At 38.3% G+C, this 27,401-nt stretch overlaps 1 protein-coding gene across 1 annotated transcript; it reads right to left on the bottom strand.

The window, feature by feature from the left end:
• On the bottom strand, positions 1-26,736 carry WDR36 (WD repeat domain 36). Its single transcript, XM_080920499.1, has 23 exons — positions 26,494-26,736; positions 24,646-24,673; positions 23,035-23,135; positions 22,182-22,299; positions 20,253-20,385; positions 18,531-18,585; positions 17,241-17,373; positions 16,886-17,061; positions 16,500-16,620; positions 15,884-15,949; positions 15,142-15,228; positions 13,879-14,021; positions 12,774-12,888; positions 12,209-12,374; positions 11,880-11,988; positions 9,985-10,064; positions 6,138-6,245; positions 4,517-4,614; positions 4,019-4,164; positions 2,767-2,886; positions 2,522-2,603; positions 1,198-1,385; positions 1-260 (listed from the first exon to the last, which is right to left on the bottom strand). The coding sequence occupies exons 1-23, from the start codon at positions 26,662-26,664 to the stop codon at positions 111-113; spliced, it is 2,694 nt and encodes an 897-aa protein (XP_080776625.1). The 5' UTR covers positions 26,665-26,736; the 3' UTR covers positions 1-110.
• Between the last annotated feature and the right edge of the window lie 665 nt (positions 26,737-27,401).

The following is a 27,401-nucleotide window of genomic DNA, read 5'->3' as shown; positions in this document are numbered from 1 at the left end:
AGAAGGTACAATTTCACGGTTTCTGCACTTAAAATATACTAGCTGGTCAAGTTAAACAGCACACTTCACATTCAGCTTTGATTTCTGCAACCTTAAGTTTATTATGTTTTTTACAACAAAGCACTTTTAATATAATTTAGGACACACATGCTTTGATTGAAGAGTGACTGTAAGTGGATCCAATCTTCTTCTACCTGTGATGATAACTTCACCAGCTCCTCTAAAAGCACTGGCTCCGAAGGAAGCATTTTGAGGTGTAACTGAGGAGGAGAGAAGGTTAAGTTGGACATTTTATTTAATACTAAACTTTGATTTTTGTCCCTACCAATGAACTTAAGAAGAGTATCTAAATATTTCTTTCTTCGGTTTCCTACTGTCCAAAAACATTTTATATCAAGCTTTCTTTAAACTATGAGCGTAAACGAAGGCGATGGAACCTTCATTCTCCCACACCACAGGCCAGGTCCCACTCACTGTTCCTGTGACTCGGTTCCCCTTTTCTCTAACCCACTGATAGTCATTTATCTTCTAAAGATTTATGAAAATTTGTTTGTAGGGACTAACATTTGGTAACACATGGAAACCTATACAAACAATCTGGCATTTCTTAAGAAAAAAGGAAAAAAAAAAAAAAAAAAAAAAAAAAAAAAGAAAAAAGAAAAAAGAAAAAATCAGCTCTTTAGTACTGCCTAAGCATCCAGCTTAAGAAGTTGAAAAGCGACTTTAGAGGCCCCGGGCCGGCAGACAGGCACTACTGAAATGAGCACCTGCACTGGACTCAAGGAACATCTCCATTCTGTCACCCAAAAAAGCAAGTTGTGCCAAGTTACCTGATACTGGTGGAGGTGAATATTTTGATTTCAGCAGCAGACAAGAATGAACAAACAAAATAATTCAACTTTCCTTTATGATCACAGAAAACTTAAAAAAGAAAACGTAAATTTAAAAAGTTAAGGTTCAGCACAGGCAACAAAGAGATGACAAACAGGGATAAAGTCAAAATTATGCCACCGAGTAATAAAATAACGACTAGAAAGCCCCAAAGGCCCAGCCATGTCAGGGTGGTAAGTGCAGGCCAGGCAGCTACCCTCAGTGAGTCGGCCATCCTTTACACTGTGGTGCAGAACATGCCCATCTCTGCAGAGTACTGTTTGGTGACACTACCACGTAGAAAGGACAGGATCGTGTCTCTCTCACCTTCAGAAACAACGCGAGGTATGCCTGGGCTAACTCGAAATCCCGCTTTCTGTGCAGCATCATCCCAATCATGTTCAAAAAGCTCCGCATGACCTCTACTGACCCACCATCATCAGGAGACAGGTTGCGCAACTCTGTTTCAATTCCTGATGGGCCTAATTCTTTCAGAAGGTTAACAGCAGCTTCATCTGCATCATTGTGAAATGAATTTAGTTATTTCTTACACATTACTTAAGAAGCTTTCATCTTCCTTAACAACCAAGCAGCATCTATGTAAATGGCATTTGGCTTTCTTATGTGCATTAGTTTTTCACATTATAGCACAATGAATGCCAAAATAAATTAAGCAATAAAAATTTCAACACCAGTAAAAGTACTGAAAGTTCTTAAAGTTTTGCACTGTTGGGAATTTAAACTTCAATTAGAACAAAGAGATGTACCATTAGGTCATCAAAGAACATACTGCACAATAAATTAATGAGATTACCACCAGGAATAGGATTCGGTGGGGAAGTACCTTCCATTCTCCTAGTATTGTTATAATAATGAAACGCTTGTTAAGACATCAACAGTACAGAAGCGTGTGGGGAGCTTCCGGCCCCTCTGGTGCCAACGCCAACAGTCTGGGCTAGGGCTTTAGCTTCTGAGGCATGACAAGACTCTCAGTCTTCTTTCTGTCCTTTAGTTTATTTACACAGTGTGTTACATTCCTCAATAAGCAGCAGTAAGCAGCACTGTCCCCTGACTGTCCATGTGAACCAAGTGACACTGATCAGCACATTTCAGTCATAAAACAAGAGCAGTCAAATCTCTCAGCAGAGTAAGAGAAAAAACTGCATATATTTAGTATTTGCTACATTAGTAACCTGGAAAGTCTAAATGAAACTAAATTAAAAATTATTTTTTTTCTTTTAAAATTGCATTTCTACAAGATGATTTGGAAATACAAAAATTACCTAAAATATCTGTCTTTGCTGTATTAAGAACTAACTAGATTTTCAAATGAAAACAAGAAGCCTGAGGCTCCCGCTGGACAAAACTGACAATGAGGCAGCTGACAGACCACATGGGACATGCTGTCATTCAGTCCTTCCTCCAAACACAACCCCAGTTTCCATCCCCAAGACGGGAAAGAGTCTCAAGAGGTTTAGCAGTGACGTTAGCTGAAGGTACTGCCACTCAATCAACGTAATTTAAAGGCGAAGGTGGTGTACCTTTAGCTTTTACCGTATTCTTTTCCCTGTTAGGAACTCTGCAATTTTTCTTTCAGTAAACTAAACCAAAATTGAAGACACTTGTTCAAATATTTTATAATTTAACTTACATTGATTATTTAGTAATCCTTCTTCAAGTTTCAGGTAGAAATTTGATTTTTGAGCCAAAATCCCAAGGTTTACCACCTTAGACTTAAATAAAAACAAATGCATATTACTTAATGAATATAATAAGTATCACCCAAAATATAGCATATAAAGTAAAATGAGCATTAATTTACTCAATAGCACTGGGAGAGACATAAAATGCCAGAAACAGACCCTCGTAAACTTAAAAGACTTCTGTGGTTCTTACCTGCTGGGGGTCGCTGCTGGGCTCAGGTACAGCAAACCTGGGGACAAGCCCGGGAACTGTTGGGATGAAAAACGGAGCCGACTGGGGAACCTTGGGTGGTTCTTTTGGCTTATTCTTTTTCTGAGAGAGAACAGGGCGAGAGTGGTGAGTGCTTAGCTCTACCAACACTTTCTGCATCTTATCACACGTGCGACTGTGTAAGAATAAAGCCTTTCATACTACAGAGAAACGCTGTAGCCGTCCTTCCCCGGGCTTCCCCGAGACAGGCTCATCCTCACAGAGAAGCTGTTACACTCAGTGTCTCGTAAACAAAACAACATGTAAACAACTTAAAGCAGCTTGTCTCCAGAAGAAAACTCAGACCCCAAAGTGCAGACTCCCTCATTAGAAATAATATTTTGCAGAAGTCTGTCCCTACTTCTTTTATTATTTTTTTTTTTGAAATTTTAACTTTTCTTTAGTAATTAAAAAAAAAAACTATTGCCAATTTATAAATTATTTTATGTCAGTAAAATGCCACTGGAATTTGTTAAATTTTATACTAAATTTTATTTTTTAAATTGTGTGCCTGTGGCTTTGTGCACTGAGTATAGTGACCACAGAGGCCACAAGAAGCTATGAGATCCTCTGGAGCTACTGGTGGTTTTGAGTCACCCTATGTGGGTGCTGAGGCCCTACCTCAGGTCCTCTGCAAAGCAGTACCAGTTCTTAACCATGGAGCCATCTCTGCAGCTGGAATACATTCTCAAAATGGTGCTGTCCTTAGAGAAAAATGCGCTCACTGTTTCAACACTATAGCCTCCTAGTGTAGTACCTCAGCCATGCCTAGTGAACTTACTAGCTGACCCTGCCTGATACAGCAAACTCTGAAAGTCTACTTAACAACAGAAAGAAAATGCAACAATAAAAGGTTAATTGTGGCATTAAAAAAATTAGTAAAAATTTCTTAAACATAGCATCAAGACACAAATACTTAGATAGCAAATTTTCTTCCTTTTGCTTTGGAAGTAAGAAATACAACTTATTAGACTGGATACAGCCCAGTCTGAAATCTCTAGTCAGTGCTTCTGCTACATCCAAACACCTGCAGCACCGTTACAGTGGACACAGGACTGGAGCTCTATGTCAGCACCACACAAAACAGCATTTAATTAACCAGCAGCGTCTTGACTACCATTTCCCCAGTACCCTCAAAGCAGGGAACTCTCATTGAGCATAGGCTGGGACAGTGTCAAGAATACTAGAATGTTACCTTGATAACATCAAGATTCAGAAGGTTTTTCCAGCGTGACTCAGGGAGAAGCGAGAGAGTCACCAGTTGCTCACTCAACTGCTCTGGCGACTCATACTCTATCATTTCATCACTTGGCCCCATCTGCTCTTCCATGACTTCCATCCCTTCAGACAGATGACCAGGTAAGACAAAAGAAGGCCACAGAGCTCTACCCTATGAAGAAGCGACCCCATCCCACGGTCATCTGTCTCAGCATTCGATCAGCACAGCTTCTTACACTCCCTTCACCTCTTTCCCTTTTCTCTCGTTTCCTTACAATTCCCATCAGTAGACTTCAAATACTTTCACACAGACTCTTATTTTATATGTAAAAGATATGCCATTAGTTAGGGTTTTCTATAAATTGAAGCCACTAAACATACTTTCTATCAGTTAAAAAACTTTGATTCTATTTAACTTTTTTTCCCAGCAATAACCTAATAGATTTAGAATACATCTCAAAAGGTTTTTGATTACCTTGGGTTTGACAAGTACCAGGAAGCATCACTACTGAAGGGACATAATCTGGAGGAAGTGGTCGCAGAGAGACAACTGAATAGAGGGAAATATTCGACCTGAGCAAGCAAAAAACAAGTATTTTATAATACATTACTGCAGAAACATTACCTATAGAGAAACTTTAATACTTAGTAATTCTCCATATCTTGAATTTGACCAGAGACTACAATCATTAACTAGTTAAGACCTCAAAGAGAAATTGTGAAAAATACTAAAAAAGGCTATATAAAACATGAATGGGGGCTGGAGAAATAGCACAGCAGCTAAGAATTGACTGCTCCTCAAGAGGACAGGGTCAAGTACTAACAACAATATGGTTATTTCACAACGGTCAGTAACTCTAGCTCCAGCAGACTCAACACTTTCCTCTTGCCTCTGCAGGTACTGCATACATGCAGGCCAAACACACAGGCACAAGTAAATGAAGTTTCCAATTTTTTGAGACAGGGTGTCACCATGCATCCTTGGCTGACTTGAAACCCACTGTGTACACAGCATCTGTCTCTATGGCTTGTACAACCATACCAGGCCTGAGTTTGTTTTTAACATGGTGCTAAGACTTGAAGAGAAACCAGTAGTACGTAATACTTTTATAATATAAAGCAATTTTCACAAGGTGTTTGGCAAATACCAATCTTTACTTAAAATGAAAAAGTTAACAAAAAGGTTGAGAAAGCAAGTTAAAGTGAACATCCTAATTATATTCTTGAGGGCAGTAAGTTGTCATCAATTGGCCTTTTCGGAAATGGCTAAATAACTACACTTCTGCTACACATCTGCAAAGCAGCCACGGGGAGTACTCAGGATACAAATACCTGTTCTAACACAGGGACTAGTTTTCCCACATTCCTAATATGAATTTCATTGAAAAAGGAAAGTGGGAAACTCAGATCCCAAGTCATATTCGCAGCAGTACCCTGCAGAGAAGCACCAACCACACTGCTCTACACAGGCCTCACTGCTGGTAATCCACCAAGTACTAAAGCTTCCTGACCCTAGGTGACAACACCTTTTGTTTTTCAAGATGGCCAAAATCATAAATCAAACTTACTCTTTCCCCTTAAAATACACTAGAACATACTTTATACTTAGAGTTAGAAAAGACTGGTAAGGAAGAATACCCGTGTACTACAAACCAATACAAGATGACAGGCTTAATATGCAGCACTCAATAAATACAAAGATTTCAAGGAACTAAAAGAACTGGATGTGTAAACTCAGGAAAGATATAATTTCTCTAGGTTATTCACCAGTAACTACAGAGGCTTATGGGTTCACCCAGGGAGTTTGAAGAACCACACATATTTTTAAATGTTTATGAAAGCCATGCAACTAGGATGCATCTTACTCAGCATTTTGCTCATGTGTGCCTTACTTTATAACACACACTAAAATTCTCAAGTGATTAGCAAAAATCCTACAGTTCTCGATATATAAATATGTTAAATACAAAGCTATCTAAATGATCTAGTAGCAGTCCTAGATCCATGACTAAGCGGTAATTTTAACCACCAATCTTGACCACTGTCATCTTCTTCTCCTCCTGCCCCAAATGAAAGACATGTTTGGAAGAACTTACCACAGATAAATTCCAAGGTGATCCACATGGGAAGTTGCTAGAAAGTCTCCAGTTGGGGACATAGTAACATTAAGAGGAGCCGAGTCCAACAAAAAGCAGTCAATAAGGCTACAAAAAGAAGTATAAGTACTTAAGCTTTATTCACCATAAAGGGATACTTTGGAAAAAGGGGGTGGGGGATGTACATATATCTTTTACTAAAAGAAATAAACAATGAAAGCTTTTAACAAATTACAACCAGTTACCACTAACCACTGCTTAGTCAACTCAGCTCCTGTTTGAAAACAATTACCTTAATGGGAGAGCCAGAAACATTACACAGACTAATTAATTAGCTGGATTCAACAGTAGAGTACTAGAGGAAACAATGTTTTTCTAACCCCAGTTTGGTGTACTTATTGGGAACAATTGTAAAGACAGCACACACTTAAAGGAGGGAGGGACCACCTATGTACATCTTGATAGTGAGCCACTGAACGTTTTTTTAAGCAGACAATGGTACAATCATCTATTTAATAAAGAAATTTACCAACAGAATGCAGACCATATTTGAACAGGGAGAACAATGGGATTACGGTAGCAATCACTTAGCAGTAAAGAATCTCAGTAGGGTGGTCAATGGCTGCAAGAAGTATACACAGGCTAGGGAGCAAGAGAATGACTGTAGTACAGACTCCTCAGGCTGACAAGAGGAAGAGTACCTTCAGAAAAAGTAGACCTGTTTTTGGTTGTTGTATTTTGTATTTTTATTTTACTTTATGCATATGAATGTTTTACAAGCATGCATGTAGGTACTCCACATGTGTGCCTGCTGGATCCTTAGAACTGAGGTTATGGATGGCTGTGAGCTACTACTAAGTGTGCTTAGAATCCAAGCCTGGTCTTCTGCAAGAGCAACGAGTGCTTTGCCCCACAGTAGACTAGGTAGTTAGTTTTAAACTCAGATGTTAAAAAAAAGTCATTATGCCAAAGACAATGCATTTTTCATGTAAACATATAACAAATATCTAAGTTCAGGCTATATTCTCATACAAGTGACTTAATAGATGTAGCAGTTAATTCGTCTCTGTCCCTGTATTCTATGCCCACACGTGTCCTGATCCAAGACTTGAAATGACTAACGTAATTTTTAGAACCTGTGAGACACATCGTCTTTATCATGTAGATCAGAAAGCCAAGTTTCGGTAAGATTTGAAACCTGTTTAAGACAGGAATCATGCTCAAGAAGACTGCACCTTTAAGCACATTGAACTGAAGATATAGCAGGCAGTGTGTGGGACACAATGTAAGTGGTGTAACTGTCCATGGCAGCTCTTCAGCTAAGACATTAAGTGACATGTTTGCAGAAAGACTCCTAAACCTTCAGTGAAAAACCCAAAATGAGATAACAAATTACTACAATTAGGAGTTCTGGGAACCACCAAACGCCAGTGTGTTCGGGATAACCACTGCTCCCAGCTCCCAGAGGTAGGAGAAGAGGAGCCATAAGCAGTCTGGCTTCTGCTTAAACCTGCATGGGAAGCTCACAAGACACACTTGTGTTGAGGACAGAGGAAAAGGAAGCAAAGTGCCCAACCACTCAAAACCCAGTGATTTGACAACTGCCAAATTGTTCAATTCCCTCCATTTAAACAACCCAGAGCAGACAGCATAAGACACCAGCTTCCTCATTCTACTTCTCCTTTGTCGTGAGGCACAGGTGAGTATGAGGTCAAACTCCTACCCAGTTCTACTCCATCTGTGCAGAGAATGAACTGCCTGAGCAAACTCGCTCTACTCACAAATTCAATGTTGTCAATTTCATTGTGCAACTTCATGTCTACAGCTGTGCTGTGTGGGTAGGCTGGCCTTCCACTCTGAGCACCACATTGAGGAAGGCAGTATCTACATATACAGCATATTTTCTGCTGCCACCTAAACTCATGGCTTCAATGTGCAAGCTTAATCCAGAGTGAAGTCAGGATAATACTATAAAATTAGGGTCCCAGGTATGTTGTTCATTGCCAGAGTGATGGGATCACCTGCCATAGGAATCTTCACTAAGGAGAACCAATGAAAGGTTTAACTTATAAGAAATGTTAGTGTCTTCTGTTCCATTTTTTCTGTTAGAGTTCCATAGACTGTACATCTGAGGAAGGAATGAGATAAAACAAAATGCAAGCTTCTACTCTAAAAACAATTCATTTTGTGTATTTCTCACTCCCTATGAAGTTCAGCTTGAGTTTCCAGTTGACTACACTAGTTTCTAGTGGTCTACACTAGCCGGCTGACATGACTTCAGAGATTATGAATTCCACTTACACTTGTAATTAGGAAGTCTGCCATGTGGTTTAAAGAGGAACAATTCCAGATGGGTACAGCCGTGTGGGACTACATTCATGTGCTTAATCACACATCACCTCACTGTTTAGCTTACTTAATAAACCTACTCATTTTAATTTTTAATTGAGGATACTTCATTTTTTGTCTCCTTAGGCCCCTGAAACTGGAGTTATGGACACGTATAAATCACCGTGGGTGCTGGGAATTGAAGTCCTCTACAAGAGATGGTGCTTTAACTGCTGACCCATCTCTCCAGCTTGAGGATACTCATCCTTCAAATACTGAGCATGCTAAATAAATGATGAAAATGTTAATGAAGGAACAACAAGGATGCTCCAAAGGTTGATATCTTGGTGTGATTTTAAAAGGAGAATCTAAACAACTGAATGCTTACTGAAGGTTCTACAGTAGAATACTAATACTTCCTACCTGTCTTCTAGAGCAAGACACTGGCTCCATCCTGAGACAGCACAACAAACAGAACAGGGCTAACATGGAGGGTTCTCCCTCTAGACTTATGCTCAGCTGTTTACAACACAATCCTGAGAACAAATTACTGACTCTCTTTAAGGCAGCATCAGGGAAGCACACATGTTTAAATCTACTTAACTAGTTACTGAAATAAAAGTTCAGCAAAAATGTTACTGCTGAATCAAAACCTCACAGCTTTAAATGTAACTTTCAGATCCTGGTTTTCCATTCCAAAGATAAACTTGCTAACAAAAAGTTACTATTCTTATTTTAATTCTAATTCCATAATACTGGATTTTAGAAAACTGCAACAAAAGTCCAGGAGGTAATAAACTGCCAGTGTTTCTAAGGATCTTCACACACCTGATTCTCAGTTTCGAGGCTGAAGGCTAAACTGACTGCCTTTTCCTTCACTCATGGACAGAAGGTGACACGCCTGTGGCAAAAGTTCCCGTGATTAGGGCTGGGCTCACTGTAGCCTGGTTTCTTAGCTGTGCTTACTCTAAATCGGCTGCACATGCTGGAAGGTGGGTGTGCTTTCTGCCTATAGCAAAGTTACTAGGAAATGAGAAATATGGGTTTTTCCTTTTTAAAGGTCAGACTGCTTGTACATGTGCAGTGAACTAATTCCTGAGAATGTGCTGGATTAACAGTGACTTTCACTCTTGAAACACATTTCTGACACTGTATTGTTGAGAGAAGAGAGAAAAACATTAAGGAGAGCCATGGTTTTTGACCTTGTAATTAAATCCAACTCTATGAGCTATGAACCACAGCAAAACTCCTCAAAGTAAAATGTGTCTGGGCTCTACTGAGAGTGTCAAGACTACATAATGGGTTTTCTTAAGATTTACACAAACCACTTCTCTATTTTTCAGGAGTAAGAAATTTGCATTTTCCTTGCTATTTTTCATCTTGCTATTGCCTGATGTTTGAGATCAACAACACTCTACCAACAAAACACTGCTTATTTTGAAGCTACAGAAGCAGGTGAATGAAAGTCACATGTTCAGACGACTGAGAAATTGTCTGCAGGACTGAAAAATGAACTCACCACCCAGAGGGAAGGTCCCACGTCCTCACAGAGCAATCCATTGCAGCGCTAATCAACCAACGGCCATCAGGACTGAAAGTCTTTAAACAAAACAAAATATACATAACATGTAACATATATGTATATAATAATATGATATAGTAATATAACATATATAAATTATATTATATATATATATATATATATATATATATATATATATATATATATATATTAGCACGTACATGGATACATGCATATACACAAATACCTAAAACATACAAATCTTAGTAAAACTTTAGGCTTCATGAAATGATGAAGTGACTATATAAAATATAAATAAAGATTATATAAATAAAATGTTTCCTATATCACTTTTCTGGAACTTACAAAAGTATTAGGGTTTTAAGTAAATTATGAGTTCATGAAATTAAGAACATTATGCCAATTTCCTACAGAATAGTCTGTGACTACACATCATTACTAAAGTGAGATTTTAATAATGTAAATTTAAAAATAATCCTGTATTCTGAGAATGTGGCTAAAGAGCCTCTGCAGTGTAATTTGGGCTGAGGTTTACACAGAAGTGAAGCTAATGAGGACTGTCTCTTCTATCACACTCTACTTCATGAAAATCTTATTTCCAAAATAGTTTAAAGCAACAATGATCAAAACTATTTTCAAACCTTGAGGTAAGGGATTCCTGATGCTATTTTAAGTATCTGTTTCTAGCTATAAAAGGTTGGACAGGGACCCTCTTCCATCTAGTGCTAAGAACTTTAGCTTACATAAAAAGAAGAGCCCAAACTATAAGGTTATGGCAGCAGATAACCCAAGAGTTTATATATACCACAGAAATTATTTCTTATTAGCAAGTGTTACTGCAGTAAATTCAATGCTAATTTATTCACAGGCTGAAGCAAGATTACTAAAATTCAAACTTCAGAGTACAGACATCTCAATGGGGGGGGGGGGGGTTGCAGGCAGCAGAGGAGGGAAAACTGGCTCTCAGATAGGCTTGTATTACAATGTCAACAGAAGTGAATCTTCTGGGTGGGACAAAAGGAAGACCCCAGTGGAGAAATAAAAGCTACAGAGGGAAGAAATAGGAAGAGCAATCTGACAAGGTCAGATATTTTTAAAATGCTCCTTCAACATAACATCCCACCCCTAACCTGTTCCTCCAGACACCATCAAAGCAAAATCTGTTCAAGGCTAATTTTTCCAATCTCCAAGTTACACAATGTATTCCCTGACCAATTTCTCCTACTTGTAAAGGAAGAGGTAAGAGACTGTCAATTCTGACACCTACATTTACTTCTGATAAGGGACATGGCTGTCAACTACTACTGGCTTTATCATTCAGTAGTTTATTTTTTTTCTCTTTTCACATAATGGACTTGCAGTTAATACTAAATAATAGCATATACTTAACACAGTCCTCAGTGAACAGTGTTTGAGGTGAGGGAGGCACAATGCAAACGTCATATTTTTACTGAATCCTCTGGGGTTTAGTTACATAAGTCCTAGAGTAACAGTACCTGCAGACTATTGTAAATTCACTACAAATAGAAAAGACATATAAATTCTCTCAGCGTAGACTAATAAAACAAATGAAACAAATGAAAACCAAATGAAACATTCACTCTACAAAGTATATTTAACTTTATTTAAAGACAAAAACAAATTCTGGTATTTATACTTCAATCTGATAGTATCGATTTCTTGAAAAGTAATAAACTATTTCCTAAATATTTTTTAAAATTTTCTGTGAAAATTAGCCTACAAATTATCATTCACTTTAAAAAACCTTCTTACAATAGGAATAAGGATATTAAAAATGACCTATCCAATTATTTAAGTATCTTTATCCTAAATAGATGAATGAGGTTATTTGAAAAGCTGTTTTGTTTTACCATGTCATTTATTTGGCCTTGGTGTCCAGAAAACTCTCTGACAATCTTCCTAGTTTCTATGTCAAAGACAGTAATGGAGAAATCATCCAAGGCAAGCCCCAGGATACCACTGGAAAAATGAGTGCACAAGTTTTACTAAACAAAGACAAAAAAACTTTAAAAATTTTAAATTACAAATTTTTATTTCTTCAAATTTATCTTTGAAGAAATTAAACTATACACAGTTATTTACTAAAATGCTCTTGATTTCTTCCTACTTGATGTACTTTAGTTAGTTCTCACAAAAAACATCACAATGGAAATCTTTGTCAGCACAAGAAGCAGCTTACCTGTCCCTATGTAGTAGCATCATATTTGGAGATGAATCAAGGCTCAGAGAGTGGATCAAGACCTTGCTTTTAAAGTTCCAGAATTTGAGTGACCGTTCACTTCCAGCTGTAACTGCCAGCTGGTTTAATCCGTCCACCGCAACACCTCTAACAGAGCCAGTATGAGCTTTTTAAACACAGGGTGGAAAGAAAGAGAAGTCAGAATTGGCAGTAGATGGCCAAACAACACAGCAAGAGAAATTTCTTTATCTGAACACCTGATGTCCCATTATTGATAAAACCTAAAATCTTGAAATTAAACTGAATTACAAAGAAGGGAGACAACCCTGTAGTTATGAGGTTGTTAAGGCAAAACCAGTTGATGCCATGGCAGGGAATTTAATAAAATAGTCAATATTTGCCTAAAGCAAAGAAGAAAAATAATGTGTATCTACTTCCCCCTAATCTATTCATGACATCTCCCCTTGAATATTTTAATAGTGTTTATATCGTATATAACAGAATGTGTCAGATAGAGTAGAAACTCATCTAAACTTTATATTTAAAAGAGCAAAAAATTCAATACCTTTATCATCACCAAAACTTCCTCGATGTATACCAGACTGCATGTTATACACATCAACAGCTCCCGAGGAGAGGCCAATTACTGCAAAGTTTCCACAGGAAGTTATATCTACAGCCTTTAGTCAAAAAGAAAAAAAAAAAAAAAAAAAAAAGTGGTGGGGGATTGTTGCTTTTATTATATGCATCATGGTTTCCAAAGGTCTTTTCAATTTATTATTTGTCTCATCTTGATTAGTTTTCTTGACTGTAATGTTTTATATACAGTATACAACTCTATTTCCATTTTAAATAAGTATGAAGAAATTATCTAAGGAGGGCTGGGTGGTGGTGTCACATGCCTTTAATCCGAGGAAGCAGAGGCAGGCAGATCTCTGAGTTTGAGGCCGGCCTGGTCTACAGTGAGTTCCAGGACAAAACCAGAAAAAGAGAAAGGGGGCATGGGGGGAGAAAAAGAGAAAATACCTGAAAGAAGCTAGGACACTTTTACTACTTATATGAGAACTGTTATTTAAAGTAAAAATACTGTATACATACTTATAAAGCAATCTGCACAAAACAGGGTGAAATGCAAAATTTCAAAAGCAGAGCTGTCCACTAAAGATCATTAGTGAACGAGTTCATCAAGGCTGTAAGATGCAAGATGGATACGCAAGTGTACATTCTATCTTGATATATTAGTAATCAGTACAGTTTAAAAGCAATTCCACTTACAATAGCAAAAGCTTTAAAAACAAAGTCCCAATTATTGTTTCTGTAAAATTCATAGGAACACAAGAGCTAAATTAGTCTTCAGAGAAGAACAGAGCTGGAGGGATCACACTCCTAAAGGTCACAAGACAGGGCAGTAGCTGTGATGGACAAACTGAAAACATGCTAAACAGGAGTCCTACAAGAAATGCAAATCAAAGCCATAGGGACATCACCCTTTACATCCCAAATTAGATAAAATCTCTACAAGTGAGAAAAGTTGATACTGCTTCCAAAGCATTAAACCCTGTTTTTTTGTTTTTGTTTTTTTCCATTAGTAGTGTATTAGTAAACTTGAAACAAAACTAGCTTAGGGTGTTTTTTAAGGAGAAAATACTAGAATCAACAAGGTCACTTACTGTTGCAGTGATGTTTGCCTTTACTCCTTTTGGCTTGAGAAAATGAGCACCTATTGTAGATCTGTGGTAATTCCAGGTTGAGCAAGATAGCTTACCTTGATGGCAAGCAATGATACCATCCCAGTCACTTTGACGAGCTTCCTCTTAAACACAATAAAATCAAAATTCAAAATGCTTGTTCGGGAGAAATGCATTCCCTTATGAACTAGGCATCTAGGAGTCCACAGGCACATATGGTACCAAGACACACTAGTAAAACAAACAGGTTACTTTAATAACAATCAACTTCCCAATCTAATGGATTATAAACAAGTAAAAATCTTATTATTTTATACTGTGTGATATAAGCAACATAAGTGACTAAATGAAGCTAATACATCTCACTATAAATTTCGGTGAGAAAAGATTATAATAGAGTATGACAGCATGACAGTGTTTTCTAAGGAGACTCAAGGGCCTTCTGAAATTTTAGAATAAAAATAGCAGCTCACTTAAAGTTGGTAGTAAAACAGGGCCCAGGAGTGACAAAGTAGGGGCTGATGGGACAGTGTGAAGAGCACTGGCTGCCTTTCCAGAGGACCTAGGTTTCATTCCCAGCACCCACATCGTGACTCATGACCACCTGAACTCCAGTTCCAAGGGGATCTAAGACCTTTTTCTGGCCCCCACGGCATCCGGCACATTTGTGGTATACATATATACACACAGGTAAAACAACCATACACATTAAAAAATTAATTAAAAAATTTAAACATTAAAAAAAGTGACTAAGACGCATGTGTTTGAATGCTTGGCACACAGGGAGAGGCACTACTGGAGGTATGGCCTTGTTGGAGGAAGTGTGTCACTGTGGGGGGTCTCATGTATACTCGAGCTACACTCGTTGTGACAGTCTCCTGCTGCCTGTGCATCAAAGTGTAGAACTCTCAGCTCCTCTCCAGCACCATGATAATAATGGACTCAACCTCTGAAACTGTAGCCAGCCCCAATTAAATGTTGTCCTTTTAAGTGTTGCCTTGGTCATGGTGTCTCATTACAGCAATAGAACCCCTAACTAAGACAGGAACTATAACACTATGTTACTAATAGGTGTTACTAAAAAGGAGATGAACACAAAACAATTCTTGCTAAAGGTAACTTTTTCAGTGTTCACACACACTAGCATTCACTCGAAGTCACCTTCTGAACATTTAAATATACAGAAAAGTTTATTAAAATAGAGGATACAAAGACATAAAAACCAAAGAATTTCTAGGGACTCACCAGCAGCAAACTGTGTGATGGGTGGAAGTCTTACTGACATAGTGTTCTGAAGTCCTTTACGCTTAACTATCTTTTTGTTTACTAATCCTAGGGTTGGGTGAAAGAAATAATAGGAAAGTTCCTTAAGGAAAAAGCATGTTACAATAAGTATATACAATAAGATATTCCCAATTAAATTAGAGGCAAAGTATTACTACTACTGGTAAATAATTTCTGAAAATAATTTTATAATTATTTTTATAATTATAAAATAGTCATGAAAATAATTAAATAAAATAGCAAAAAAGATAAATCACAATTACATTTCAAAGATACTATGGTCAGAATCGAATGAACCACAAGAACCAAATAGTGTCGGTATGTATAGTGTCATTGGGATATTACAGAACCAATACAAGGGGATTGAGTTAAGTGGCCAACACTATAGCAGCAATCAGATAAAAATAGTTTAAAAATGTTCCATGCATATTAGCAAAAAGGCCTGTGATGTGCCATTAAGTAATACTAAGTGTGGTTGTGCCTGAACTCAATCCTCTGAAGACCACGCCCTCCTAGGTAAGAAGAGCTGTGAATACGAACACAGGTGTGCAAGGGCACGTGTCTAACAATGCCCCTCCACCCACTTTTCACAGCATTACCTGAGAGAGACGAATTAATGAAACTCCTTCAGAACCTTGAACTTAGTTTCTTTTGTCTCTGTTTTCTCACCAACAGTTTGTTCTTTATCTTCCAAAAGACTTACCATGCCCCAAGCTCTTGTTGAATTTTTCATGAACTGTAGAAAATGACTGTAGAGTCCCATCTTGACCTATTAATAAAAACAGAAAACCCACTCAAATCATCAAAAAGCAGAACATACCCATCAGAAAATAGGCCAAGATGAAGTCCTGTAAGAATTGAATGCTTGCGAGAAAACTAAGAAAACAAAGAGTCTTGTGACCTCAGCTTTTTGAAAACACAGAATTGTTCTTGGAATGTGTTTTCCCAGGTGTGGATAGGAGTGAGCTTACCTCTATGGAAAGATGTTTCGCCATGTCTTCTTGTGATTGAATACCTTACTCATGTGATTCCTAACCCTCAGAGTGTTAGCTGCCTGATGCTGAGTGAAGTTGGCTACTGCATGAGACTTTTGTTGGTCTCATTTTTAGGTCCTGCTCTCCCAAGCTCATGCCACCAACTAGATGGGTAAACAATGACAATCTGGAAGTTGGAAAGCTAGGTCCTATGAAAAGCTACAACCTGAAACACTTCAAAGAGCCATTTAAAAAGAACAGATTTGTAAATACCAAACCAACTGAATACTGAGTTCCTAGCTCTTAATGTTTATGCAAAATAAATGCCAGAAAGCAGAAACTCACTTGCACTTAAAATCTGCTGTCCATTTTGTCCATAATATCTAATCTTGGTAAGAGATGCGCTATGTCCCATTCTGAATCTCAAGAGTCGTCCCTCACCTGTCGGGCCATCAAATATCCATATCTACAAAGAAATACAGTGTAAGTTGCTTCAACCATGTTGTATTTGTCACCCTTCTAAACACATAGCCACCACTGGGCAGTGCTCGCACTGAGACTAAGCTGTACTCTTACCCACTTCACTGCACTCACGTACCCTGCTATGCTTTTGCTCTCTCTACCAATCTCATCCCACACCGTCTCAGTCATAAGTCCAAGGCTGAGCTACTAAAGCAAACGACAATAACCCCAGGCCACATGCACTTAGAAGAGGACAGTAATCATAATACCCTAAGAGCATTATCAGCGCCATTTGTAACAAGCAACGGCTCTCTGTGGAGGAAGGTCAGCCCAGATATTGCTGTAGAGTGTGCATTTCTCATTTGATTAATTAATTTTTTGTCTTCCAGATCCCAGAGTCCAATATGGCCACATGGGCTTCCAGCTGCCATTATTGGATGACCATCTGTCAATGAAACAAAAATATTAATTAAAAAATGTCTCAAGACACTGCCCATATTTCTATGTCTTTTTCTTTAGTATTATAATTTCTATTAAACAACAAGAAAATGTTTTAAAAAATACCCTTATCTTTCTAATGACTAAGTATTCTTAACTCTAATGATTAAGTAAGTTAAATGTTACCTGTGCGAAATGAGATGGCAGTAATGGGTCCCCAGTCCTGATGGAACTTCATTAATGTTTCATCAAACTTAATGTTGTGAATGATAACTTGACCAGACACAAGACCAATGGCGACGACATCCACGGCCGGTGCCTGAAAATTAAATGACCAGCCTCTTATTTTCCTAAACAATGCAACTTCTCAATGATGCATACTATTATATGGTATCAAAAGAAATAAATACCTTCTAAAAGGGAGAAGAAAAAACCCACTAATATTATCATTCTGGCACTACCAGTTATTAATTTTCAAATATTTAACAATGTGTTTTCCAAATTAGTTCCTAGAGTTAGATTCTGCTCATTATAGTCTCTTCCCAATCCTTAAACATGCTGTTGGCTTAGATGACAATTACATAGAAAAGACTGTATGTGAATCACTACAATTTCTGACTAGCAAAAATGCAGGAGAAAGGTCAAATCTTATAAACATGGAAAACCTTGCCACAAACATGAACACCTTAGTAGCCAGCCTTATCAAAAGAAACTAGGAAAAATCTAGAAAACATGCTAAAGTTTCATAATCAGCCTGTTCCAACACTAATAGTCAATGATTAGAATGGCCTTTATAATGGTCTAACAGAGAAGGCTTCACTTACAAGTTTGGTCTTAACACAGATGAGTACCCAGTATCATTATACAATGAGTCAGGCTATACATTCATCAATAGGCTATTAAATGCCTAAATAAGAATAATAGAGCCCAGAAGCCAATGATCCCTGCCCTCCCAATACTTGCTGGAGTCTTCAGGAGATGTCATCAAAACAGAACGAAGTTAATGGTGGAATGCAAATGTGCACAGTTAAAACACAAAGGCCATCCCAGCAGATATTCTGCAGATGCACACCGTGCACACACTCGGCTGACCAAACCAAAGCAGTTGTTTATGAATGTCTACCATCTAATAAATATCAGCATTCAGGTCCCAATTATTTCCAACAGAGCTCAACATCCTGATGAATGACTCACTTCTATCACAATTGTCTTATTTCCACTCTACAGAAGGCACTAAAGGACATGCTCAGGAATAAAATCACCAGGAAATGCCAGGCACAGGAAGTTAAACAAACCTTTATAGCAAAAATATTTCTTATTTTCAATTAAATTTCTAGAACACTATTTCCTCGGAGTAACAGTTTAAAGAAAAACAAAGCTAAGTATTAATGTTTATTTAAGTCTAAAATCATGGTTATTCTAGGAAAGACTATCGCCTTCAAGCCTTGTTTACTTTTTAATTAAAATGATACCAACCTGCTGAAGAGCTGTTACTCCAACCTTCCACCCTGGAAATGTATATAGAAGTTTACTAGAAGAAGAAAGAGATAAAAATTATTTTTTAAAGGAAAACAAAATCAACCTGTATTTAATAAAAATAACAGGTGCTGCTTATTATTTTTATAATCAAGAAATACTATACATTTTAAAGGATATTTTCTTTTATGTATATAGGTGTTTGCCTGCATGTAATATATATATATATGTGTGTGTGTACCCCATGTCTGTAGTACCCTCAGAGTCCCCAAGAGCACATTGTAGCTGGAGTTAGACTGTCATGAGCTACCCTGTGGGTACTGGGAACCAAGCCAACATAGGTCCTCAGGAAAAGCAGCTGATACTTTTAGCCCCTGGGCCATCTCTCCAACACCCAGGTGCTATTTATTGAATTCTTGCTTCAGCACTAACTGTTCTCAGAACATATGCGAATTTACTTAGCATTTAAAATGTAATCGCATAAATGAAATGCTACCCACATTCACCATTTCCCAGAAAACAAAGTGAAATAATGAAGCTAAGGTAACATAGTAAGTAATGAAGTCCAGATGGACATCAGCCCTACAAGCTGTAAGTTATCACTCTCGGAAAAATAACATGATGAACAAGAGCCATTTACAGTAATAAGACAGGAATTTCATTTTCATTATGATTTAATTATTTCTAGAAACATCATGACTGATGGGAATAGTATTTGTATATTACATGAATTATATACGACAATTCTGATGTTGCCTTGATTTTAGGATCTAACCACAGTAAAATAAGGTAATGAAACAAGAAATCTAAAACATAATGACCACTGAAGTATTAAATCATGCATTCCAATGTAGAAACGGGCAGGGTTTAGATTATTCAATAATTATGCAATAGATCCTTAAGTACAGCAAATAACACAAAAGAAAAGTCTTAAGAAAATAACTTTACAGATAGAAACAGATCTTGGTCAATAACCCTGAAACTAGCACAGAGTAGGGAGACAATGGTATTAAGCTAAACTGAATATTGATTGAAAACTAGGAACTAGGATTAGCATCAAACCTTGCATTTGAAAATTTATAAAGGCTTCACAAAGGACAACTGAAGGGGGGGGGACTCAAATATTTTATGTGTACATGTGAGTGCCCACATTCACGCTTGGTACCTGAGGAAGAGGGCGATGCATCCCCCGGAACTGTAGTTACAGGCAGTTGTGAGCCACCTGATATGGGTGCTGGGAACCAAACCCAGGTCCTCTGTAAGAGCAGAAAATGCTCTTAACTACTGCGCCATCTCTCCAGTCCCTTGTTTACTCTTTAAGATACTATATAAAGGTTGAGCTGCCTTCCCTCCTCTTTGAATAAGTTTTCAAACGGGTAAATATATATCTAAAATCATGTAGGCAGTCTTCTATCTCTACTAATAGTAGGTAGTCATCAGAGTGGTGGCAAGCAAAGTAACTTCTGTTTAGAAAGCACTCTTCTAGTCACTGTCCAGTAAAACCTCACTGTAACTATTGAGCCACTAGTAAACACTGTTCAATGGCCATTTAAAAACTTATGATGCCATCCATCATGAATCAGTACAATACACGAGCTCTCATATATGCTGTCAGGGGCCATATTTCAAAGGTAGAAGGTTAACAGAATGAACAGAGGCTTCACAACCCTTGAGCAAGTCATAGGTAAAAGAGAACTAAAAGCATTTAGAATAAGTGCTTACTTCGACTTTATATTCCATAACTGTAGGCTTCCCTGCTCACTGCCCAGCAGGACTTTATTCAAGTAGGTGCTTGGATGCAAAATTGTAGAAATTTTAAAAACGGACTTATCAAAAGTCAACTGAAGGTATTCTTCTACAAAAGTAAAAGTAACAACATTATTAATAAAGCGCTATACATTTTCATATACTCAAATCTGCTAAATGCAAGTAAATATAACACACCAGAGACTTAACATTAATAAATCAAAGATTTACATATTAATCTATAAACAACTTATTTTTAAAATTATTTACTTTGTGTATGAGATGGGCACACATGTTCACAGTGTGCATGTGAAGTCAGAAGACAGCCCTCAGGAGCTGGTTCTCTCATCCACCATGTAGGACTGAGAACACTGGGGAACACTGGGTTTGGACGCAAAGGTCTATCTGCTGAGCCATCTCACCTGCTCCTTATCCAATGAACACTTATTTTTCTTTTTATCCTAGAAATATTTATCCAATAAAATATTTCTAAAAAAATGTGATAGGGCAACTTTGTAAATGTCCTTTAGAGTATCAAAAATGATCAACAAGTTCTAGTGCAAATATTACTACTCAAAATTATACTGCCAAATCAGTTTATAGAAAGGATTAAAAATGACATTGGGAATTAATTGGGCATTGGGATTTCTGTAATTCCATAAAGGAGAGAATGTTCCAAATGAAACAAAGTTATCTACTTTCTGAGCAGCTCTACCAGCCACTGAAACAAAATACAAAGAGGGACACCTCATCAAGACCAACATAGTGAGCACACTTCCTCAGAGGCTTCTCATACTGAAGGGGACAAGCTAACCCTGCACAGCGGGGGAGAGGCACAGCCATAGTCACTTGCTGTACAATCAAAACCTTAGAAATTGTATGCTTACTACACTTAAAATTTCTCTTTAGTTTGGCTTTTTAGTTTGTGATTAAAACAATGTTTTAATAAACTTCACACAAATTTAGTATTAAAGAATTAACAATGGAAGAGAACAAATATAGATATGTGCCCAAACTTTGGAACCTACTTTAAGTGATCTTTGCCTTTTTGTACCAGCAGGTTTACTTAAAAGTCACTAAACTTGGCTCCATGAACAACCCATTTCTTTGTGCTGTTGTAACGGCAACATAAAATCTGGGCATTAGGTTCCAGAAATAGTCAGATTCTGAGACCTGAAGAGCACCAGTCTTCGCAGGAAATGCTTTCTTTTACATGAACAAAGGGAAAACAAAGGATTACTCAACAAGCACACAGCACGCCTCTAGGAAGGAGATGCTCTAAAGATAGTTACTAAAAACAAACACACTCACTATTCACCGGGTCAGAGAGGGAACAGTTAGTAACTTAAAAGGCAAACAGGTAACTCAATAGACCTGATTCAGGATGAAGCCATGACACCTTAGTAAGAAAAGCTAGCATTAACCTGGTGGTTGGTCAACTCTACTGACTGAAAATTCCAGTTTCACACAGTGATACTGCAAAGGGGTATTAGTAAATAACACGAGTCATTTGAAAAAGGATGAATGTTTTCTTAGATTATAGGATCTTCATGCTTACAACCATAATTTCCTTTACTTAAAGGTGAAGATATTACCCAAGGATGACTCAAGTGTGAATGTGCATTCAAAAAACTTTAAAGAAAACCACATAACACATCACCAAGTTTGGAGAGCTACAGTGAAGAATGTATTAGCCAAGATGAGAGCACGTTTAATGCACTGAATGATTGCTCACAATCTAAGTAAAACTGCTTATTTAGAAGCTTTATCCAAACATGCTAAATATCCTCAGTGCTTTAATGTGCACATTTGAAAACTCTCGTATAGAACTTATGGTTTCCATTAGATTTTTAGCTACATACATAAGTACACATAATATCCTAAGGTAAAAAAATAAAGTCTTACCTTCTGAATAAATGTGCCAAATAATGAGAACGCTGTCAGTGTCCACCGAGATTACGTGATCCCCAAAGGGTTGCAGTAGATGGATCTCTGCCTTATGGCCCTTAAAGGTATGTACTATCTAGAATGTCACATGTAAAACAAACCCACGTTACTTAGTCCATTACGTAATGCTATCACATTATCCAGAAAGCATGCTAACAATTCGAACACTTGTGTTAAAAAGGGTGCTCCAATTCCTGAGATTAAAACGATGAAATAAATAACAGAGCCAGGCCTGTCCAGCTGCTCAGTCAGGCCACTCAATAAGGAAGTGGAGAATGGAGTAGGAAGACATCAGAAAGGAGAGCTAGAGCGCTCTGCTGCAGTTAGAAAAGTGGCCTGCTGTACACAGGCCTCTTCCCAATGCTACCAGAGCACCACCGTGCACCCTAGAGAAATGGTATGCTACAGAAGGCTGGCCTCCAGATTCCTCCATTAGTGTCTTCCAGCTGATGTGGGGAAAATAGGGCAGACTACCCTTGCCTTACACCTTTCTGCTTTGACAAAGAAGCTCTTTATAGTAGCTGCCCTTCCACAGGTAAATTCCTTTCTCTTCCAGGGCATTAGTCTCCATTAGGCCCCAATAACTCTAGTTTTTGCCTTGTTCCTTTGGTTCAGGAGGTAGTCAGCTTCCCCACAGCTGATGGCCCCTACTTTGTTCCCCTAACCTCTGATCATACAGTGACTGCAGTTATTTTATTAAAATTTCTTCATCATCTGCAGACACACTCTCTCTCACATGAAACCCATTGTCTCTTCCTCTAGAAACTGCCAAAATAGGAAAAATAAAGGTTAAGTAGTTCATAATACAAACCTCTTTATTACGAGCAAATGCAGAGAAAACGTTCCCATATGCAGCAAAGACTAGCCTCCCATCAGCCGCCATGCAACAAATATCCTGTGGAACAGAGTTACCTGGGGAAAACCAGAAAATAAATGTGGGCTGTTAAGGCTGTGAAATGACTAGAAATCTTAAATATATATAAAATACTTTCATGACTATAATTAAAAATATATATTTAAATAAAAATGAGAATCAGTATGAAATTTTGACTTCAATATCATAAATATCTTATGCAGACATTAACAGATTTCAAAAGAAAGAAAAAGCTTTTTGAGAAATTGGGAGATTTCAGCACTTAATATAAAAAGTGGCATTTGGACACTGAACATCTTAAACAATATAAAGTTTATTGCTACAAGAAAGATTTAAAAGTAAATTATAACTTGGACCAACCCTGAGAAACTCCATATAGTATTCTATATGCTGGCTCCTACAATAACTACTTACAATACTGCTTCTACTCAAGTCTTTCCCAAAGTAAATATGCCCATCATTACCTCTAGCCACTGTCACACGATACAATTTCCTAAATTCTTTCATGTATATGATCATACTGCCCTTAGGACTAAAGACTTTAGTAGACAGAGGATAGTCATAAGTACTTTTATCTTGAGTGCTCCACTGTGGAACTGACATTCCACAACGGTACTTCCTTAGAACTACCGAGTCACTTTCTTACTCAGCTTAGTTTCCTCTCTTCTGCTTGTTTACTTAAAACCTGTGTTTTACACAGGGTTTATCAGACATATACAATGAATTCCTTAAGTCTTGCACCTCGAAAGGATTATATATGAATGTAAAACCACTCTCTCTGAGCTGCCAAGCCCTTTAGTCTATTAAAGGGCTTTCAGAAAAGTAAATATACTTCTCACTGAAAACAACAAACTAATTGAGACTTCTTTTTTACTCTGATAATAGAAGGAATAAACACAGTAGCTGATCCTTCTACTCTCTGCCTTGGTCCTTTGGCTCAAGGGATAGTCAGTTTCCCCACAGCTCGTACCTGCTGATATCTCCCTGCCTCTAATTTGTTCTCCTAATCCTGCACACAGCGACTACAGTTTTGTCATTTAATTGTCTTTCTTTGTGCAGGTACACTTACATTACCATGCTAATAACTCATTTAGGTAAGTACCACTAAGTACTAAGAGACATTCTGTGCACATTAACACAGAATAAGTAGCAGCAACAAAGGGAAAGGTAACTTAAGTGCTCATGAGAAGTCAGCACTTGTCATTCATTGTTATTCCTGACAAAGTGCCTGAGTCCAGAACACTCAAAGTGAAAATTATTAAATAAGCAAAAATAAATAACTGAACTTTTCATAAACAATGAAGATGAAATTTTAGTTGTACAATATCTGCTTAGTGTGTGCAAAGCCCAAGGGGTTTAGTTCCCAGCACAGAAAAAAATAGTCAGACATGTAGATCATAAAAACAAGTTCTGTTGGACTGCACCCGAGTGACATTGCAGCAGACAATAAAGCATGACCCTGTCCTGCCCTTATCATTATCATCAACGACAAAATAAAAACTACCAAACAGAGCAAACAGGGACAAATTCACAACAAAGTACACTTACTTACTGCAACCAGCCTAAGTTTCTGAACCTGTTTTTACAAAAGAAAAAGAAGAATTAAACACATTTTCATTAACAAAAACAATTATAATACCTAAGATCCCCAAATGAAGTCATTACCTCCTACATAAGCTTGCTACACTATTCTTTCTGAAGGAAGATACTCTAGACCCTAACTCTATTTATTATTCGAAATGCTTGTCAATCAGCCATAAGTAATAAATGTGCCTGAGTGGACTTCAATGTTGTGTGGGCATTAAAGTTTAATCTTTACATAGTTTTCACAATCATAAAATATTTTGATCTTCCAACTTTTATAAAAACATGAAAACCACTTGTGATTCCCGAATCAAACAAAAACAGTGGGTGTGACTACTTTGCATCTTAGTATGTGGGTGGTAATCCAGCTGTGTGACATTAACTACTGTGTGCCCTCAAGTGGACCCTTCTGGGAAAAAAGGGGGTTTGGAGACTAGAATTCATATGCACATTATAGGGTCATTCAAAGAGATTTTGAATAAACATATGTAAAACAGAACAGAGCCAATTATACAGTAAATGTTCAGTAAATAATTAGCTATCCAAAAATATGTCCTATCACTAATCTATAGAAGTGGGAGGAGCGAGAAATGGTAGACCAAGTTAGCTTACAAAGGTCCTGAGCAGATCAGTGACTTGAACATAAAAGGTTCGTATTTTACCTCTTAAGCTATTTCCAGTTTCAGACAATGCACTGATCGGTTTGACCAGTCCAGGGTCTTCAAGCATGTCCTACTGTTGTGGTAAGAGTAAACATAAAAATGCACTACAACTTAGAACAAAGAGATCTGATTTTTTTTTCTTTTTTTAACCAGTAAACTTGAGTACACAGACAAGCAGGGCGAATCTGGAAGCAGAGCAGGGGAAATGTGTTTATGTGTAACAGTGTGCAGCACAGTAGCCGGAGAGCCTTTGATTCCAGACACTTTCAGTAACTTTTAACAGAGAAAGAGGAAAGTTACACTTCAGCTAGAAAGCTTCAACAAAGCCCAAAGTTTGCAAGCAAAGAGGAAGGAACAAGACAAGCTCCTACAGGGTGAAGAAGCTCTTTATAAACCACTCTTCACATTACTAAACCAGGTTTTCAGAAACCCAACAGCTCTTCGGCCACACCTGGCATTAACTCATCTGCCTCCCGGCCTCCAGCTGTCTTTAACTGCAAGGACTGATAGGCTATTAAAAGTTACACACTGTCTCTAAGAGGAAAGGCCTTGGCAAGTAACTTAATTCTTCTAAGACTTCCTAGTTTACTCAAGGTTGCTCCCAGATAATGAAATCATCCTCGAGTGTCTACAGTTTCATCTAAGACCGGCACTATAGTGCTCAAACACGTAAGGGAAACTGGATAGTTATCAAAGATGAAGGGACCCCTTAATCTTTATCTCACCATCTCTACTTCTTTTACTGTTTTAGTCTGAATCTCCATCCCCCCCCCTCCCCTTCCCTCCCTCCCTCTCTCTCTCTCTGAGTAACCAATTATACAATAGTAATGTCTAAAAAGTCGTCTTCTTGTGGACAAAGTTATGAATGAGGGATAGGTTTTATTTGTTCATGCCTAGGGCTAGGTAAACAGACATACTGCCCCCAAGCTCGCATGTTCTCCAGTAGTTTTCTCCTGGACCAGCAGATTCCTCCGAAACCCGCCCCCAGGTTAACTGCAAGGGCACAAGGATGCCATGAGGCTAGCACAACAGGGAAGGATTATGTAAGAGAGGGCGGCAAAAAGGGAAACCCTAGGTAGGTGGGAGGCGAAAGTGGGACTACACCGGGGCAGTTCTGGTTCCTGGGAAGCGGGTGGAGGAAATCACTCACGTCATACGTGTGGAAGCTCTTGCCCACGCAAGTCGTCACGTAGAAGCGGCGCTTGAGCGCGCTGTACCGCACCACGTGTGGAATGTCGTTGCTGAACAACCCCAAGGCCCGGAACCCGGCGAACAGCACGCTAGCCGTTCGGCCTTCCACAGCGCTCTCCATCTCCGCCATAGACGGAATTCCGCTCAGCTCGCGGCCCGGTGGAAAGTGCTCACCAGGCGCTCCAGCACGCCTCGCGAGGAGCCTACGCCGGAGCAGGAGATTGATGAGTGCTTCCGGGATCCGGAGCCAATAGTGCAGCACCGACTGCCTTCAGTGTAACACAAATTAGCTCCCTTCGGAGCCCGCGCGCAAGCGGAACTTCGGTTCCGCATGTGGCTTGTTTCTCAGCGCTGTTGGTTTCCTCTTATTTGAGGGAAACCACTTTCAGGCTGGGCGTTAGAGTAGCAGCTGCGAGCGAAGTAAAATACCCAGCAGCGTGGAAAGGACTTTAATGACAAGTGGAGGAGACAAAAACCGGAATTATAAAGGGAATAAAACAAAGAGATCACAGGATATTTGTTAAGAAATTGTTATGAAGTTATTTCAGGCGTGGTTAGTAGTGAACGCCTTTAATCTCCAGGGAGGCAGAGGCAGGCAGATCTCCAAGTTGCACGGTCTATGAAGTTCCAAGACAGCCAAGGCTACATACACAGCCCCCGTCTGTAAACAAACAAACAAATAATGGAAATTAATTTTAATTGATAGTAATATCGGTATTTTTTTCCAAAATCTTTATGGGCTGAGCATGCACAGTGACATATACACACACGAATGATGTAGCAGCTGAGATAACACAGTCCTGTAATCTCAGCATCATCAGGAGAGAGGAGGAGGCTGGTGTACTGAAGGCCAGCCTGGGCGGTAGA

Source organism: Micromys minutus (genome assembly GCF_963924665.1).
Source record: "Micromys minutus genome assembly, chromosome: 8".
Taxonomy (NCBI): domain Eukaryota; kingdom Metazoa; phylum Chordata; class Mammalia; order Rodentia; family Muridae; genus Micromys; species Micromys minutus.
The sequence above is the reverse complement of the archived record's forward strand: the minus strand, read 5'-3'. Positions and strand labels throughout refer to the sequence as shown.